At 30.5% G+C, this 20,979-nt stretch overlaps 1 protein-coding gene across 4 annotated transcripts in view; it reads left to right on the forward strand.

Moving 5' to 3' along the window:
* The first annotated feature begins 1,536 nt into the window (after positions 1 to 1,536).
* The window catches only part of LOC126733696 (uncharacterized), a 95,461-nt gene continuing 76,018 nt past the window's right edge, over positions 1,537 to 20,979 (forward strand). Inside the window, exons 1-2 of one of the 4 annotated variants that reach the window (XM_050437071.1) lie at positions 1,537 to 1,822; positions 10,015 to 13,016. In XM_050437071.1, the coding sequence (XP_050293028.1) occupies positions 10,166 to 13,016 (2,851 nt within the window). In that variant the 5' untranslated portion in view covers positions 1,537 to 1,822; positions 10,015 to 10,165. The remainder of the gene's footprint in view (positions 1,823 to 10,014; positions 13,017 to 20,979) is intronic. The other 3 variants (XM_050437069.1, XM_050437070.1, XM_050437072.1) reach the window with 3 other exon arrangements.

The following is a 20,979-nucleotide window of genomic DNA, read 5'->3' on the forward strand; positions in this document are numbered from 1 at the left end:
TTTTCAATTGAACTGTTGGTATGTTTTGAAAGTGTCTTAAGTATAGCAAGAATTTATCTTCTCGCATCCATCCACTAGAATTTCTTGCTCCAATGCACCCAGGTGGATCGGCATATTCAATAAATATTTTACGGCTATTTGGTAGGCCAGTTTACGTATTTCTTTTGGCGATAGACCGTAAAATATTTGAGATGCCTTTATTATGTATTTAACAATGGAATTTTCCTGCTCAACGTTAAATACTCGTCGTACGCACCTATATGCCATTGTTATAGTTTCAGTGGACCCTTGTTCAATAGATTCTTTTTTTTTCTTAATAAATCTGCCTAATATAACATGATTCAGTTCAAATAAATCTGCCGCAGATCTTACGGATGCTCCATTTTCAATAACCTCCCTATACGCATTTTCGTAAACCAAGTTGGATTTGGTACCTCTATTTGTTTTCCTCACCCTTTCACGTGGCATTCTATAACAAAATAATAGCCCTCAGAGAGTTTGTTACAATCAGTTAATCAGTGTACGCAAAAATAATACCAAAAGCCTTCTATAAATTATGTTTCAACCGTCTCGTAAAATTATTTACATCTTGTTTCTATTGTCCACTTCAGGTTTTTTTTGGCAAAATATTATTTGTCTTTAAACCTTTTAATCAAAACTAACAAGTGTAGGCTGCTAAACCTAAGCAAAAACATAAAAAAATTGATTAAAAACAAAAAAGTGGTGTACTTACACTTAAATTTCTTGTTTCCACACTTTTTAGATGAAACGTAAAAATTACTTTGTTGACATAAAATAAGAGAGCCGAGCGCAAACACACCCACCTTGCTCAACTGCTAGTTTTACACTGTCGAGCAGAAATGTGGAATTAGTCAAACGTTGTGAGGCTGCGTACACGAGTTTTTACCTTCGCGTCTAAAAAAATGGCGACTATTTCAACCGTCCTCTGTTTCAATTGTCCCCGGTCTCCCCTATGTCATGAAACTCATGTCCTCTTTACAAAAACTACTTTCAGTTTGCAAAATTCTTAGAAATATTTTCTACAAATTTTAGTGACATGAAAACTTAATTAAAAAAATTAATTAATCTTAATTAAAAAGGCAAAAAAAAGAATTTCTGAAAAAAAGGAACTCTGCCATATGAAATTTATAAACTTTAAATTAAAAAACCATCTGAATAGCCAATAGTTCCAATCTCTCACGTAACTAATAATTTTTCTCAATAAAATTTTTGTCAAATTATATATTAAGTTTTTCAAATAGAAATTGACATAATCTTAAAACCATTTTCCCGTTAAACTTTTCACAGTTTGCGTGTATCGCATAAAATTAAACGACAACTAGGAGTCACCCGTCATTTTATTTTTCACGACCACAATTTAAAGTTTCATTGAAGAACTCCCTTCGAATTTTAATGAGCACTTCAGTGCAGCAGCGGGTACAGGTGTTCGTTAAAATAACACTCGCTATAGCTTTTCTGTACGTCACAATTGGACATTAAAAATAGTTTCCTTTGGCACAAATATCTCTGCCATTCTAACCGCGGCTTTTAGTATCGGTATAACGCGCGAATGCTAAGAATCCCGAAATATACCTTGTCGAGACAATTGTTGCAAAACTCTACGACCGACAATCGATCGATTTTAAAACGAGAAAAACTTTTTATACGATTGATATGTTGTTAATGCTGTTTGTTAAAATGAACATTTTTAGTGTTTTTAGATAAAATTTTAATTGCGGGTTTGTAAAGTGTAAAATATAATTGTGCTTATTCGAAATCCAGAGAAAACATCTTATATACTAATAACGTCATTGCATGTCTGGTTTGTTAATTCCGGTTCTATTTAAAGCAAAGTTAACAGCACCTGCAATAAATAAAATAAAAAATAAAAATCAAGCATTAAGATAACTCTTATTAATTTAAAATTTAATATATTAAAATGTTGCTTACATAAACAAGACACTCTATTAGACAGCAATTTATTAGCAAGCAGCAGTAATGCTAAAATCTTTTTGTTATGGTTATTAAAAAGATTCCACTATCTTTTTAATTATTCAAGTTATTAAATCCATTATAATTTCTAAAAATTGTACAAATTTTTAAATAGAATTTTATACTTAGCAAAAAATATAACAAAAATTGAAATGACAGAAAAAATAAATAAAAGTTAAAAAATAAAAATTTAAAGGATAGGTAATTAAATATATATAGGTAAAGTAAACATTATGTAGGTACTATTGCATCTAACCTTAACATCCTATGATAATTAAAACTGGAAAAAAAATCACAAGGTTAAATCTAGTTTCATGATATTTGTGCAAAGGAGTTTTATCATAGAGTCATTATCGAGTGTGAAATATAGAAATTGCACTGTTGCTGTTCTCAGCTTGGCAGATTTTTCATTGGAAAGCTAATTACTTCTGAGTTGGTGATTACCAGAGCAATTAAATAATAAAAGTTGGTATTGGTAGAAGCTCTCTCACAGAATCTTTGAAGGTCGCCTGATCTCATATTACAAGTTTCTGAGCTTAATGACTAAAAATAATTTATGCATATTTCAGCTTTCCAATTAATTACTTGTATATATTTAGTATCACAATCGTGGTTATTTTTTAACGATCTCCATACTATGTATATTACATTTTTGGTTTTTGGTTTTGCTTATAACTAAAGTAATGCCAGTCTCCCACTTTGAGTCACATGATATATCTATACACGATAAGTTTCTCCGCAAGTCAAGCACTCCAATTTCCTTTTATCCAGCTTCATCCTTTAATTGATAAATAATTGAAGAGCTATTGACCCTAAATTTTGTCATAAGAATTCTGATCTTTTAAGTAAACTAACAACTTATAATTGCCTGCAAACTTTGCAGTTATCTGTTGGTTTCTTTTATTGTAACTAATTCTTTTATAATAGTTATTAAATTTGAAATTGTAAATATTATTAAAAATAACATGAGCGACAAAATTAATAGCTATAATCTTATTTTCTTAATAACATTACTTATTCCTTGCCTTTCTCAAGATTTTTCCGTTTTAATAGTAGTTTTTACCAACAGCCAGATGCTTTGGTTATAGGCAGCTGCTTATCTTTATTCTTGGCGGATGTTTTCATAGAATATTTGTGACTGGGCTTCCAATATGTCACCATCTAAGAAGCAGACAATCGTTCATCTATCTACCAATTCAAAATTTCTTTGTGGTTGTAAGTAAATTTTAAAATAACTGACAACCACAAAGAAATTTTGAATTGGTAGATACATTAACGATTGTCTGCTTCTTAGATAGTGACAGTAGTTATGATTTTTAATATATCGGAAACCCATTCAAATAGACTACATAATTTCAAATTATTTCAACCACACCGACCAACACAAAATGGCTGCTTTTAACTGCTTATATTCGTCGTCTTTTAAACATTCCTCTATCTCCTCCCAACTTTTAAAACGAACAATATAAATATTCTTAAGCATATTGCTTATACTAACTATGATTCCAATCGAATAAATACTTTTAATAATAAAATCAAACTAGCTAAATTGAAAAAACAAATTTTTCCTAAGAATTAAAAAAAAATACACTAAATTGATTTCATTTCTATTTATGAATTCTTATCTAAATAAGAAAATTAATAATACATTCATTAAACAGTAGTCAAAATTACAAATTTCCTATAAAATCAAAAACAACTAGGTTCGATTTTGGTTATTACTAAGGATAAAATTGATACATTATAAAAAGTAGTATTTACAGGCTACTGTGTAATTCGTGTGACTGTTCATATGTGGGTCGCGTTTGTAGACCCTTAATAATACAAATAGCTGAGCGCTTATGTAAACTTTCTTCTGCATTTGGTGACAATATAAAACCTAGTAACCATAATTTTAGTCCAAAGTCTAATTCTGAAATCCTTCAACAAGTTACTTCTAAAAATTACAACCGACTTGATTTTTTTAAAGATATCTATATCGTTAATGAGCTCAACAATAATCTTTGATGTTTAAATATACAAGTAAATCTCATTAGACCTTACGTTTCATTATAAAGGAGACTGCACAATTAATAATTTTATAAGGAACACCTTTTCTGACTGATGGTATTTTGAGTTTGCCTTAAAATAAATTACACCTTTAAATAAATGACAATCTATTTTCAGGCTTCTCGCAAATGATTAAATAGCAAATATTTGAATCACGAGTATCTTTTTTAGTACTTTGCCTCGCTAGTTGCCGTACCCTAAGATGCGAACTTCTCGTAATTACGTTGTGTATAATCTTTCACCTCCAACTTATAATCTTTCCTTCCATTAACCTAATGATTATAAACAACAATATATTCACTTTAGTAGTTTTTTTATCAAGAAAATTTTACATCAAAATGCGTCAAAAAATTAACATTGATGTAGCATATTTATATACCAAATTGTATTTCTTTTGATTCAGATAAGTCACACCTGGGGAATCTAGTAGTTCTAGTCTGCCAATTTCGTCTCTAAATTTTGAAATTTTCATTTAGCGTTCCATAACTACCAGCTTTTATAAAACAGATTTTTTAAAATTCTGATACAATTTATTTTTTAAAACCTTTGCAATTTCAACTATCTTAAGTCGAATTATGCTTTTATCCTTATGTCAATTTTAAAATTGAACAGCCATTTAAAAAAAATATTATTATGTTAGAATTAAAAAAATAAAAAATATTCCAAACAAAAAATATAAACAGTTGACAAATGAAAAGTAGAAATAATAAATAAAAAATTGTATATGGATACTATTATTTTTAGTTGACAAATGAGAGTAAAATTACGAGACAGTTTTACCACTAACCAAAACTCTTATTTGGAAAAGAGTTTTGGTTAGTGGTAAAATTGTCTCGTAATTTGAGCATCACACCAAAGGTTCTAACCATAGGACTACTAAATGAAAGTAATTGAAAATTGGCGGCATATGTACAAAATATTATTAAATCTTTCTCAGACTATTTAAATTAAAAACTTACTTCATTAACTGAACGTACTTGCGTAGTATACACGTGGCAGCGAGGGCGCCCAGTGAGCAGGATCAGCTGTTGCAAAATTGATAGCTACTTTGCGAATAAAACTAAGCCTATCCTTCCAAGTGTAAAAACTAATAACTGTGCAAATTTTCACGCCATTCTGTATTGGGGTTCTTAAGTTTGTTGTTAAATTGCTCTTGTTTATAACAATAAGTACTCAAAGTATTGGCCTCCTGCATCCATACAATATAAATTATTTTCTTCAAAAGAACCGAATATTAAGAAGTATTTCTGGTAAAATGGCGCAACATTCATCAATGATGGGCTGGCTTCATTTACTGACTCTGGCTGAGTATACATTTTTCTTTTTAAGCGATTCTATAAAAAATCTAAGGGGGTCAAATCAAATAATCTTGCGGACCACTCTATTCAAGTCCTCTTCAGCCAATCCATCTACCCGGATACGTCTCATTTAATTATTCTTGAACAGCAAATTGAGTTTTCCATTAAGACTTTCTTAGTTAAAAAAAAGACCAATTAAACAATCGTCATAAATCAGAAGAGACGTTTAATTTCTTAGGATATAAAGTGTAAACCTCATGAAGTAGATGTGAATATTTATCAGAGGAATATCGGCAATTGTAACGGTTAACAGTTAGGTCTAGAAAAAAAGGACACTAATCGGAAAAACAAATATTAAATACTAAATTTGGATTATTTATTATTTGGTAGATCATAATCACACAAAATTCCTTACATCTGTCAAAATCATCATTGTTTAATTGTTGTACGAGATGAATTTTGTAGAGGTTATATTCATGTATCTTTAAAGTTCTACGAATGCTCGTACGAGATATGCCACATATTAAAAGTAATTGTCTGGTGCTTATTGTAGAACCATATTGACGTGGCTCAAAACAACAATTTCCATAGGTTCGGTTTACAATTATTCATCGATTTGAAGTGATTGGTTTGCTGCCTAAACTTTGTCATCAGCTTCATTGTGTATTTTCATAGAACATATTTATCTGGATTAATGTAATTAAATATCTGAGCTGTTACATTAGCACTATCTACCATTTTCCTAATACAGTTCAATCAGCGATATTCTTTCTGCGGTTAAATTCACGATTATAAAATGAAATAAAATTTACTCTCAAACACTTCGAGATACGAAATTGAAATAAATAACTCAAATGTAATTACTTGGAATTTCTAAGGAATGAAAAACCCTCAAAATTGTAAACACAAACAGCATTTCACAGCAGGAAAAAACTAGTATCTATTTAAATTTACATTACCAGTGTTAAACGATAAATGTAGAAAACATAAATTTTTATGTTTTTGATGTTATGTTATTGATGACCCTTAAATTGAAGTTTTCATTTAAAGGAAGTTTATCCCTGCATGATGTTAATGATAAAATTGAAAAGAAATCACAAAAAACTTCTCCGATATAAAAATGAATGAACTTTAACAAATTGTTAAATATTTTAAGATGACTTATATTAATTAACTCCTATAAAACTAAAATTAACCATAAAACAAGTAATATGGGATATTGCAAAAGTCTTAAAACAATTTGAAAATCCGTTGCCTTCTAATTATAAAGTGTGATACTGTAGCAATTAACGTGAAAAGTAAAATTTATTGCCAAACTTTCCAAACAAAAGCTTAGGGAGTTCAAATGTTTTTCGCGGAAAGATTATTATTTGGCAAAATTACCGTTAATTATATTTTTATAAAGTATATATTTTTGGCTGCTTAACTCACAATATTAAATTTCCACAATATAACCTAATAAATTCATTGTCTCACTTTCTTTTTTCTTAATAAAGTAAGGATTTTAAAGCCTGTTATAACAAATAAGGAATTATTTTGAAAAAAAATCTATATTACAAAAGATATTACCGTTATAACTCAGATGTCCAGTTTTAGCTTAATATTCTTTCTTAGAACAAAATTGTGTATGTCTGCAAAAGTACATACCATACATAATACATTACCCTAATTCTTTATTTTTTTTGAATATTAGTAATTTTTTTGGTACCTTATCATATTAAGCATCAAACATTTTTATTTAGTAAGAAGCTAGTAAACTTATTTTGACCCGTGTCTATTTTATGACATTTATTAGTTCTGCTAAAATTGCCGATCAAATTACAATCATATAAGAAGAAAATAAAGAAATATAAGAAAGTAGTATAGAGTGTTCTTAGTAAAAAATGTTTTTTAACTTTATGAATTTGCTGACGTAAATTATCAAAAGTCTAATTTTTGAGCTTCCATTGTTTTTCTTTTAATTTTAATACGTACAAAAACTCTATCATATGGGCTAAAATTGTTGATAATTTTCACAATTTTAGTAACCTGTTTTAAATATCAAACCCCTTATTAATCAAATCTTTAAATACCTTATACAGGGTGGCCATTTGAAAACGAAACAGAGCCTATTTTGGATCCCTCAGAACATTTGCGAAAAAATCCTCGGACCCGTCAATTTTTGATTCAAGGGGGAAAAATTTTTTTGCTAGTTTCGCCCCCCAAAGGGCAAAGCCCTAGCGGGGGTGACAAAGGCCTCCAAAATTTTAAATGGAACGGGGGGTCGAGTGGTATTTTATTTTAAATGTATTTTTATGTGGATTATAACCCTAAAGTTTTAAATCGTTACTATTTGCCTAGTCGATACAGGGGCTAATAAAAGTTACAAAAAAATGTTAAAAAGTATAATTTTAAATAAAGGGCTTAAAGATAAAATCAATCAAGTAAATGTTCAAAACGTTGGCCTTCGACTTACAATAATACAGGTTTTGTTCAAACCTTTCCCGTACATTTTGCAAAATTTCTGGGGTAATTTGACGACATTCATCAATTATTCTTTGTCGCAAACGGTCTAGCGATATTGGCTGACTAGCATAGATTTTAGTTTTTAAATGGCCCCTTAAAAAAATCTAACGGGCTTAAGTCGAGGGAACGAGGAAGCCATTTAATAGCTCCTTTTCTTCCAATCCATTGTCCTGGAAACGTTTGGTCCAAATATTGACGAACCCTTGCAGCATAGTGGGGTGGCGCCCCATCTTGCTGAAATACTAGGCGATTTTCCAAGTACTCGTTGTTATTTTCTAGTATCTCCACTAATGCTGCATGAATTGTATTTTCTAATAACTCCAGGTACATCTCTCCTGTTAAATTGCCAGGTAAAAAAAGGGGCCTACGATATGTTTACCAAAAATGCCAGCCCAAACATTTAATTTTTTAGGATGTTGTGTATGCACCTCACGAAATATTCTGGGATTTTAATCAGCCCAATAGCGACAATTGTGACACAGTACCGTTTAGGAAAAAGAAGCATTCGTCAGAAAAACATACATTAAATAGAAAGTGTGGATCATTGGCGGCTTGTTCAGATATAGTTTCACAACTGTACTCGCCGATCAAAATCGTCTTCGTTTAGTTCTTGTACGAGATGCATTTTGTACGGATGAAACTTGTTTTTTTTTTTAATATCTTTTGAATGCTGCTTCTCTTAATACCAGACACGGTTGATAACTTCCTTGTTCTCAGTGTAGGATCTTGCACAATATGGCCTAAAATAGCTACTTCTGAAGCTTCATTCACTACTGGATTATCCATTTCGCGCTTTTTATTAGTCACAGACCCAGTTTCCCTAAATTTTTGAACCAATTCCAAAATGTACTTGCGTTGGACCTGTCGATTAGGGTGTTGTAGTGTGTTAAAGAGCTGGGCAGTTCTATTAGCATTTTCATTGTTCGCAAAGAAAAGAGAAATTATTTCAACTCTCGCAAGTGAATAAACCATTATCAAACTCAATGTTGTAACTAACTAACTTTAAAGAGCTATTTATTTGACACACTATGATCTGACAGCAGTAATTGACAACCACTATTAAACTTCAAAATGTTGCTATAATAACAGTCCCAACAATAACCAAGAGATCCCTTGCAGAATTGGCATAGATACCTACGGGTATTTAAAAAAAAAACAACAGAAAATACGGTTCACAATGTAGGAGAACAACATTTTTTGTATTTATTTAACTGCTAAATTTACAAGCATTTTTTTTCATAAAAAATGTTGACATGTTTTTGTAACTTTTATTAGACCCTGTATCGACTAGGCAAATAGTAACGATTTAAAACTTTAGGGTTATAATCCACATACAAATACCTTCAAAATAGGGTATTACTCGACCCCCCGTTCCATTTAAAATTTTGGGGGCCCTTGTCACCCCCGCTAGGGCTTTAAAACTAGCAAAAAATGGTTCCTCCTTGAATCAAAAATTGACGGGTCCAAGGATTTGTTTGCAAATGTTCTGAGGGACCCAAAATAGGCTCTGTTTCGTTTTCAAATGGCCACCCTGTATAGTCTACCTTATATAAAAAAGTCTAATATTCTAAAATACAGGCTTAACGAAAATAAATATCTTTTAAAACATACATATTTAAGGTACATACAAACGTAATTAATGTAACTATTTTAAAAAAGAACTTAAAAGCACGTATCCAATTTTTTCAAAAAATAGTTTAATAACATATATTTGATTTACAGCAGAATGTTCCAAATTTAGCTAAAAATTATAAAAATATTAAGAAACCTATAACTTAATTAGTGTTAAATATTGATTAATTCTATCTAATTTCATTTGGGACTAAAAACAGGCTGTTTTCGTTAACACCATAATATTATGTAATGATTTTAGTCCAGTTCAATTCGATTTCATTCGAGAATGTCTTTTATTCCCATACTAACAAAACATTACAGAGTATGTCAAGGGATTGTTTTTAAATAGATATTCTAAAAAAAATTATCTTTACAGATTTACACATACACATTACACATACAGATAAAACGTATATTATTTAAAACCCGATTTGCTTAATGCTTGATTTTTAATAAACTTTAATTGCCACATTTTTAATATATGCACATATTAAATATATTGCACCCATTTCTCTGAGTTACGTTTAAGCACATGTATACAATTTGTCTTAATCAGATCATAACATAGAAAGCAGCTTTCGCGTTGGAAGAAAAAATCATGGAATAAAAATACATCACGCTTAGCAATAAAAACAGGTGTTTTCACCTACAACATTTAACCTCATTGCCAAGACTTTATAGTGCTACGAAGCGTCACATCGATCAAAATGCCATACTATTCTGAACTCGGAATTTATACGCCGAGTAGTAGTTATACATCTCCGTTACTACTAAAAGGTCCGTACTCGGCTCACTCGTCTATCTTAGCGTCGAATATATTGCCACCATCTTCGAAACAATTTAATCGTGCTAACTTTAGAAGTTTCAAGCCCCATTTGACAACTATTAGTGAATCTAGTCTTGGTGCTCCTATAAGACGATTAAATTCTCCGAAAGTGCTTTATCACACTTCGCCTAAAGTGAGAACGCCTAGACCTGTTAAAATCAGTACAGCTGACATAGAGCTCTCTTTAAATAAATATAAGCAGCAGCCAAAGCATCAACCTAGTAATACTGACAATGTACGGCAAAAAGAGTTCTCTGCTGTAATAGAAAAAGATGCAAAGCCAAACACCAATATTCGAAGAGATCGAGCTACTATAAGATTACAAACAATTCATAAAGATACACTGGAAAAGGAAATCGGTCAAATAAAAAGTTGGCGTGATAATTTTGAACCAGAAGAACTTGCAACAGAAGCTAAACGCCGAAAAAAGACTCCAGGAGAACTTCTAAAAGAGAAATTTCTTATTCGAAGCAAAAGTAAAGAAAATATTACACACTTGGATGCTCCAAAAATCACTCGAAAAACTTCAATTAAAAAAAGTCCAAGCTTTAAAGATATCTGTGATGAAATAACGTCTGATCAAGCTATTGAAGATCTGAATCCAGGTCAGCCAATAGAAATAAGGCGACGTCAAAGTAGGCAATTATCCCATGATGATCTCCTGAAAGAAATAAAACGCAGCTCATCAACGCTTAGTGTTGAAGAGGTTCAAATTTTAGATGCATTACTGCAAGCAGAGAATGAAGCTGGTTTATATGATGCACCTCCGGTAATTGACGAGAAACCAAAAGTAAAGAAAAAGAAAGCCACTAAGAAAAAAACTGCTGAAATTTTGGAACTAAATAATAATGCAATTTATTTAAATGATGCTCCTACGTCAAAATTAAGAAAAGCCAGTTCATTAAAGAATATGATAAAAGACATTTCTCAAGTAGAAATTGAAATGATTCCAATTAAGCAAAAACCAGTCATAACAAGTTCTATTGGTGCTATTAAAGAAAAACCTTGCAATAATCTAAAAGCTGTTGTGGGGGATTTAGAAATTCAGGAGAGTCCAAAGCCAGAAAAAAAAGAAAAAAAGTTTAGGTTTAATGTCACAGTGGAAGAATTTCCTATCGAAAAAAAAATCAACGCTCCTAAGTATATATTGAAGAAGGATAATTATAGAATTACACATGTTCCTTTGCCGAAATCTTCAGTTGTAACAAGTATTCTTAAAAAACGGGAAGAAAGTCAATTAGGAAAAATAGAAGGTGATGGCAAAGTCAAACAAAAAAAACTGTTAAAAAGTTTTTCAGATGTAAAAGTTCAAAGTAAACCGAAGTTATTGCAAAAAAGTGATAGTGTCGATAGCGTACATAATTTTACCGTGACAGTAGAAAAATCGAACCCAGCTGACATAAACAAGGATAATCTTAGTAGCCCGCCTGGTAGTGGAAAACTAAAAATAATGTCTATAGAAAAAACTTTAAAAGAAACAAATATTTCTAAGATTAAACAAGAATCACAGCCGAAAACCGATCCGAAGCCAGCAAATATTGTTTTAAAAAATGTTAAGCAGGATCTTAAGTCAGATACATTTTTACAAAAATCTGATTTAAATGTAGTTACTATTCAGAACAAAAATTCAAAACCAAAATACGCTAATGCCCAAAAAGAAAATATCCATTTAATCATGAATGCTTCGCCAAAACTGTACAAGGCACACGTGAGTAATGTCAGTGCACCTTTACCTCAAATCGCCATAAAAGGCATTATAGGTAAACGTACAATAACAAAAGTAAATGCAGAAATTGGACCATTATTAAAAGCTCAAGTGACACCCATTAATAATATTATCACAGCTCAAAAGGCTATATTAAATACTTTAATAGAAGATTCAAATAAATATAGTTCAGTTGAAAGAAATAAAACGGCAGTTCCTATCAATGATATTAAAGCACATCAAGACAGTATTAAAGGTAAAGAACTAAAACAAGCTAGAACTACGGAAATATTACAGAAAATTGTAAATGAAGTAACACATGACCATGAAGCAACACCTAAAAATGATATATTAAAAAATCAAAAGAAAACAAAGGCAAGCCCGGCAGAAAGTAAAGATTTATTAGAAAACCAAAATGGAAAAACCAGTTTCTGGGATAGTATAGAAACTGAAAAATATGAGCCGCCAAAACCTGGAAAACTTAAGCTGGAAATTAAGGATCCTAAAACGCTCCTTAAAGAAATTCAAGAAGTTCGTAAGGAGGAAGAAACTAAAAGTATTCCAGAAACTCCCGAAGAAAAAGAGAAACGTATCATTTCAAAACGCTCTTTAATTCAAAAAGCAAACAAAAGTGATCCGGATTTGCGAGTGTTTGAACCTCCTACTCCTCCAAATCCTGTAAACGTTCCCAGTCCTGAACCTTCTTTCGTTCCATTACAGTCTAACAGATTATCCCAGTGGATGCATCCCTGGAAAAAACCACAGCAAATGGAAGAATGTCCGGTAGAAATATTCGCGAAGCCAAAGTTCATTCGAGCACGACATATTCCGCGAAGATGGAGACAGGATGGTGATATACAATGTGATAGTGAGGATAGTACTACCAGTGAGGAAGAAAGTTCAGAAGAGAGTGGCGAGGAAGAGAGTGATGATGAAGAATGTGATATTGTTGGTGCACAGAATATAGTTGGTGCTAGTACGTCAAGTACGGATTCAGGATTTGATTCCGGACGAGTGAAAAATAAAGGTAAGATATACATTTGATTTAATTAAGATTACAAACTTATGCTAAAAACATGAAATAATAAATCATTGCTTGACCCGACTTGTACGTAATATGTTCTGCCATATTACGTCCAAGTCGGGTCTAAAAAACAATTTGTGGTTAGCCTTATTATTAATTTATCGGTTCGTTGAAAAACGTCGTAAGCCAAAACGTTTTTTACCGTGAACTTTAGAAAGGGGTTTATTTTTAACTCAATATCTTTTCGCGCGCGGTTTGTTTTCTGACACTTGGCTAATTTACAATTGTAGATAAATTACAAAGGCTTTAAATATAACAGATAGACTAAAAGTATGTGTAGACTGATAAAAAATAAAAGTGATTCAGCGCGTGTTGTCGTTGTTTTTTTGACTTACTGATTGACAACTGTTGTAGCTGAACTGAGATGTTTAGGAAACTATTTTTACAAAATGCGTTTAAAAGTAAAAAAAAATACTAGACATAAAAATACTAATAGTGCTAAAACCGTTTACACATATAGGGTGTCAAACAGTATTCTTAAAATATATTTATGTATTAAGATTCCCACAGAAGGTGGACTGAATTAATTTAATCATAAACAAGTTCATATTTATTTATCTTTAATAACTTTTGTAGAACGGGTTTTTTACAGTTAACTAAATAAACATCAAAATTCGTTCGGTTAGGAAATGTAGGGCGTTAAAAATGTAAATCGACTATAAAACTAAAAAGAAAGTGAAATATCTTGATATACCCTGTATAAGTTAAACTCTGCATTAAAATTAAACGATATCCATTCGGAAATACGTTTCTAATAGAAGGTTTTATAATGATTTTAAAGTTTAATAATTACATCAATATTAAACGGAGTAAAAGTTTATATAGTATAAGATCGGTTAAGATAACATAAATAAGCAATATATAATTGGGCAAACAAATTAAAATTCTATAAAAAGAATTAAGGCAAATAAAAGGCAATTTAAAGAAGTGCATTTATAGTGTTAGGAACAATTACATCGTAGTAATTCAGTTTATAGTATATCGTTTGTAAAAGAGAAAACGTTTCGGACATCCCTATAAAAAATTTATTTAATTTTTTTTAAGTATAATTAGGTTTTATTCTAAAATTGCGGAATACCGTTGCTTACAATCTTTCATTAATTACATTATCTAACGGCATCACCATTAGAAAAACTATAAGTAAATGCACTACGTAAACCACGCTTTTCTTGATATTTTATTTCCTGTCTTCTTTGCACAAAAGCTTTTTAATCACACAGATCATTAATTTATAGTAGAATTTACTATTTTTTGATGACGATTCAACCATTCATTTAAACCTATTTATATTTGAAGAATCCTAATCCTATCTTCTCTCTTTACTGCGAAAACAGTTTTAGAGATCCAAATATATAATCATAATGTAAGAGGGTTACACCTATAGTTACGTTACTTGTCAGATATATGATATTGATTGGTCAATTCCTTTTCTAACTTTAAATTTTGCGATTATGCTCAAATAGAAAAAATCCCAATCATCGAAGCAATTTAAGCATTTAAATTACTCTCTTTAACTGAGTTTTTATTTTTCTATACTTTTATTAATATTATTCGGTACTCGGTAAGATTTGAAGTTTTACCATTTTAAAATTTTCTTTTATATTATTTTCTAAAATCTATTGCTTCCTTTTATATTTTTATTCTTATTTTGAGATTTTTTTTATTTAATAATCTTTTTACGGATTTGATAGAGGCTATTTAATGTGTTATATTTTAAATATGTATAATCATATTTAAATAATCTTTTTTGGGGTTTGAATGAGTTCGGTCTTATTATGGACTATCCAGACTGTACGGTATGCACCAAATAGTGCGGTTCTGGTCCGGATGGTACTCCCGCAATTCTTTTATTAAAAAACTGCGTCTGTATCATAGTTGAGCCACTTATTGCATGTTGTTTAACTCTTTCAACATCCACTTCCCCTGCTTTTTGGAAATCTTTTTAAAGCCTATCTTCAAAAAAGGCCAAAGAGAGATAAGTTAGCCTGGGCTGTAAAAGGAATAATAAATATGGAACAACATGGATTTATGTCGGGGAGATTCACTGCCACTAACCTCGTACTCTACCAGCATTTCATCAATAATTATCTGTCTATACGGACTTTTCAAAGGCGTTTCACAAAGACAATCATGATTGACTTCTTGCAAAACATGAGGCTCTGGCTTGAGGCTTTGGTGCTACCCTATTAGGATGAAGTTTTCCAAAGAACAGGTAAAACCCAATATGTAAAATTGGGCGATTGTATCTCCGATCCAATTTAAGCTTCCTTTGATGTCTCGCAGAGGTCTCACTGAGAAACAATTTTATTCATATTATTCTTGCTGGACCTCCTGCTGTCCATTGCCAGGAGTAAAGTATTAATATTCGCTGATGACATAAAGTTCTTTTGCTCAAAAGATTATAATACTTTTTCAAGCAGATCTAGACAGATTCCTGCAGTGGTGCATCTTAAACAGGATGGATATGAATGTCTCCAAATGTAGCATTTCTTCTTTTCAACTTTTTCTTACTGCAAATGACTTGAGGTTGAATGGCATTTCTCTCTCAAGACCAGACAAAGTTAAGGATCTCGGTCTGACTTGATTTCAAACTTTCTTTTACACCACATTTCCATAATATATAACGTCAAGGCTATGGCGTTAGGCTTTATTCAACGCCTTACAGTGGGTACTATAAAGATTCAGTAAATACTATAAAGATTTTGTATTGCTCTTTGATTCACCTTAGCGTAGAATACTATTCTGTAGTGTCGTCACCATCCTATCAGGTGCAAGTTGAAAATATTAAAAGAATATAACATTAGTTCATTAGAATAGTAGCCTCTAGAATAGCTTTAATTAAAGATAATTTTACTTATGAAGAACTTTTGTCCTATTGAACTTTTCTCAAGTTAAAAATATTGGTGGTATAAAACATAGGTGAGATATGCTGAACCTGTGTTTTCTACATAATGTACTTAACTCTCCTATAGATTGCTCTGAGATTCCGGGCAACATAAACTTGGTTGCGACCAGGCAAAATCGTCACACTTGCAGCTTCAATATACCCCTTCATTTAACAAATTATTAGCAAACTGTCCCTTAGAAGAATTCTGCATAAGGCAAATAACTTAACTTTAGAAAATAGGTGTTGCCTTTTCGATTCATTCCTTTGCAGTCTTAAGTATACAGGGTGTCCGTAAAAGTGGCCAATCAGCTGGACACATATAGGGTGGACCAAAATAATGCCACTTTCGTTATACTATTTTTTAATTGGGTACTCGGTATTCAATCTACAGAGCGTCAAAATAAGAAATATACAATCGTTTTTTTGAAGTCGAGTGTTTCATAAGATATTAAATTAAATTGGTGTGAGGGGGTTTTTTGGAACGAGAAATTGAAATCCGTCCACGGATTCACTATACCTGCGATATATTGCATGTGTTAAAAATACCAAAACATTTTTGTACCCCTGTATAATAAAGTTCTAGTGAAAAATTCTAATTATCCCATCTTTTCTTGTGAAAAAAGTATTCTTAGTAAATGTCGGCCTGAGAATCCGTTTATAAGTTGACAAAATAAACGTAAATTATATTTCCTAAATTAATGCTAAATTACTTATTATAAAAATCATAGAATAATAACCCTAAATTATTTGTTTTACGTGACGTCCAATCATTTGTATTTCACCGCAGGTGGTGCCCTCTGCAAGGTATATATCTTCTCGTATAGTTTCTGTTAAGTTTTTATTTTGGTTGAGAGGTGTATATAGAATTATTTTTACTTCAGTAAGCCGACATACGGCGTAAAACCTGTTTAGTAGAATTATCTTTAATGCATCGCACATTTTTCTCTTTTGACTAATACATTTTCCCATACTTCAAAATCACGTACTAATTAAGAACTGACACCCATCAGCAGCACAAGAGGTAGTTTTACTTGTTACAGGTTCATAAAACTTGTCAAATGATGTGTAAATAAAAAGTTTTTTATAGTGAAATCATGTAGCTAGTTTGGTTTTTTTCTGATTAAGGGATAAATTTTCTGATGTGTTTATTTCATGAGTTAGACCAACACCGATAAAGGACTGGTAGTTATAAGCAACTATAATTTGAAGGAATTAATGAAGTACATGAAACTATCGAAAGCTTGACTAATAATAAAGGTATTACTTAAACGGGAGCTTTTTTACTGCAAAATAAAAGTCTATTAACGACAATATCTCAATTTCAAATGGAAAACGGGTTCCCATATTCGAAGAAAAAGTTTTTTAAAATGCAAGAAAATTTTACAATTAAGGATACTTCATTATACTAAAATGGTGATTGTTGAAAATATTTAATTAAGAAAAAATAAATTAAGCTCCAAAACTTACAACAATTATTTTAAAACTGGTTGAGGTAAGAAGCAAAGTTATATATTATTTTTAAGATTTCTTTTCAGACAGTTTCTGTCAATTAAAGTTACAAATGTTTTATCCTATAGCTTACCTAAGATGATATTAAATAACTATATATAGATATCTAGCACTGACTAAGTATTGAATGATGATGGACATTCGCAAGCCATAAAAGGGAGAAAGAAGAGATTTTTTATTTCTAGACCAAAAAACATAAAAAAAACATGGTCAGCACTAAGATCGTTAAATGTCCTAAACTCAAATGATAACAAGTTATCTCCTAATTTAACAGATCCAAATTTAATAAACCAGCATTTTTCTCAATTTTTTAACAATAGATCTAATGACTGTGATGAAACTATAGAATTTTACGAAAACAAGAAATTCAGCGCATCGAAAAAATTTAAAGTTTCCATGTGTTCTATAGAAGATGTTCATAAAATTATTCAAAACATGAAAACTAATGCTTGTGGCACAGATAAAATCACGTCATCTATGTTAAAATATTGCAGTCCATTTATTGATCCTTACATAACTAATATTATTAACAGTTGCATAGAACAAAATTATTTTCCTCAAAGTGGGAAAACTGCAATAGGAATACCTTTACCAAAATCAAAAAAATCAGAGACCTTTAATGACTTACGCATTATATCAATTTTACCTGCCATTATGAAAATAATGGAGAAAATTTTATACAGCCAGATGTACTCATACTTAAATGATAATGGTATGATCTCAGAATTGCAAAACTGGTTTCGTAAGGGGTATTCCACATCCTTCGCCTTGGCTGTGGTAACTGATATCATGGACTTGAAAGTTCTTATACTATTAGATTACTCCAAGGCATTTGACACTATAAATCATCGACTCTTGTTAGCAAAGAAGTAAAACCGTAAGATATTACGGTTTTGACATCGACTCACTGTCACTCATCGCATCATACTTCTCTAACAGGTCACAAAAAGTGTTTGTTAATGGTGTGTACTCGGAGTCTGGTGCCAAGTGAGTCTAGTGAGTCTAGTGTCTCCTGGAATACGTCAGTTGATTACAGAGAAAGACTATCTATTTATCTTTTTTCAATTTTGTGCAAAATTTGACGACAATGTCAATTTTTTGAGCTACAGTTTCTCAGCTTTTAATATGGTATTGGTTCCACAGTATAATTTTTACTGATAAAGTAATATTAGCTCGAGGTGGTACGTTTAATTTGATAGATAAGCACAGTTACACTTCCAAAACATATACTTGACTCGAAAAGTTGTCTTTAGTATTCTCTAAACATTAAATATGGCATCGGTGATGTTAACCAACCGTGTTGCTTTTTAAATTGCTAAGATACTTTTTACAAAATATTCTGGTTGAAGTATTTGAGATGTTTTCTAAATATGTCAAATAGATGGGTAATTGAGAAACTTAGTGAACATTACACTTTTAGATGTCTTAATTTGAGTGAAGATTTTTGTAGCGAAAGATATTAACCTCGTTGCATCATATTAAACCGGTTCATAAATTTTTATGGGGTTGCTTAATGAACTTGTTACTTTAATAAGTTATGTGTGAATTTAATTTCTTAAGCAAATAAAAATTTGATACTTGTTTATTATATTTGTGAACAACTACTTTTCATTCACATTTATATTCGAAGATAAAATATTACAAATAAAAAATTATAGAGATTTTACTTGCGTTACTAGTGCCTTTTGAGAAATATCTTTAAATTATGATTTTTCTTTAAGAATATCTAAATATTAATTTTTTGAAATAAATTGAAAACTAAAACCTTTAAAAATGAGCAAGAAATCCTGTGAAATTTTTCCAATTAGCACAGGTATTATGGACTATATTGAGTATTATTTTACTTGTGTTTGGGTATCTTGTATTTTTTCTAAATATTAAACTTAAAATTACATTACCCAACATATAAAATGTTCTTCTTCAAAAGTTTCTAAATTTAATATAGTCAAATGAATAATAATCTAGTTCACTTAAAATTCAAATCAAGTATTTAATATTTACAAAAATATTTCTGATATATTCAATCAAACACGAAAACAAATAAAGTCTCCATAGAAAAATAAATAATCTAAATAAATCAATAAACAATCTGAAAATAAATAATTCCTTCCAGCTAAGTAAGTTTTTATGTTTTTTTTTTACTGTTAATTATTAACTACCAAATAATCTATTTTTCAATTTCTTAAAAAACATATCCAATAGGGTTTAATTTAATAGAAGTGGAATTTTGGTAAATTAACTTTGCTTTTAATGATAAATGGTTTGAGGAATTTATTTTTTTTAGTAGTGGTGAGATTCTACATTAGCATACCAGGTCTATAAAAATCAGCATATTCTATTTTCTCACAATCGACCAAAAATATTTGGTATCAGCTTGTTTGACATTAAAATATCATACTTTTCAAAATGCCTAAAAACGAAATATGCCCAAACATCTACAAAATTTCATTGTACCCCCACTTTTTAAAAGCCAGAAATTCTAGAAAAAGTAAAACCATTTTTTTAATTCTATTTACATCAAACTAATTAAGCAATTTCTCATATAAAAAAAAGTTTTAAACTCTAAAAAATACTATTTAATTTTTTCTGTTCCAATTTTTTTATTTACTCTTAAATTTATGGACTTCTCATTAATAAAATTTTAAATTTCTGTACACGTCGGAATGATGATGGCTAAGTGGCTTGAAGGGCCATATGGATATTCTGAGTTTATATACGTTATACAAACTTTTGTCTTTTATTATGCCAGTTCACGTATACGTAGCCACTGAAAATTATTTTACCATTATTATTTAAATTGAAAAAATACATTTATAATTTCTAGTTTATTGTAACATATAATAAATCAATTTTAAAAGTTAAAATCTTCAAAACTGCAAAACTTTCACTGTATCAAGAACTTCTACTTCCACTGAAAGATAGCTTAGATTGATAGTTTGTTGGGTAACATCGCCTAGGAATAACGGAAACGCCGCAGGAAACTTTTCCTGTACCGCGAACACTGCGAAGGGCATTTGAATAGCTTCTGCAATTGACGTCACCTTAATGGTTAATGGCAAGAAGTTTGAACGAAGAGATTTATCAGTTTGATTGATAGGACTAGTTTTTTTAGATAGGAATAGTTTAAGGTAAAGGAATTTTTAAAAAATTTTTTGCTAATGATTCAATTTCTGAATTATTTCTCTGGGTTTTAGTAGTTGTCGTCTACCTTTTGGACTATTTCACAGATGGATTTATAAATAATAGACTGATTAGATGAACGGGAAAGCATAATTATGTCATCATCCAATGTTTTGTAAGTCGTTTAGTTGCATTATGTTTTTTGCTTTAATGGGCAGGGTTTATCTAACTTTTGTAGAAAGTTTTTTGCAAAACAATAGTATTGACTTAAAATTTTATAGAAAAATCAAAGTTAATTCTTCAACAATTCATAAACTTGCTAGTTTCAGTTCTTTTCTCTTAATATTCTTTTGTCAAGGAAAGCATTCAATAAGGAGCTTAATGTAGTAA

This window comes from Anthonomus grandis, chromosome 3 (assembly GCF_022605725.1).
Source record: "Anthonomus grandis grandis chromosome 3, icAntGran1.3, whole genome shotgun sequence".
NCBI lineage: Eukaryota > Metazoa > Arthropoda > Insecta > Coleoptera > Curculionidae > Anthonomus > Anthonomus grandis.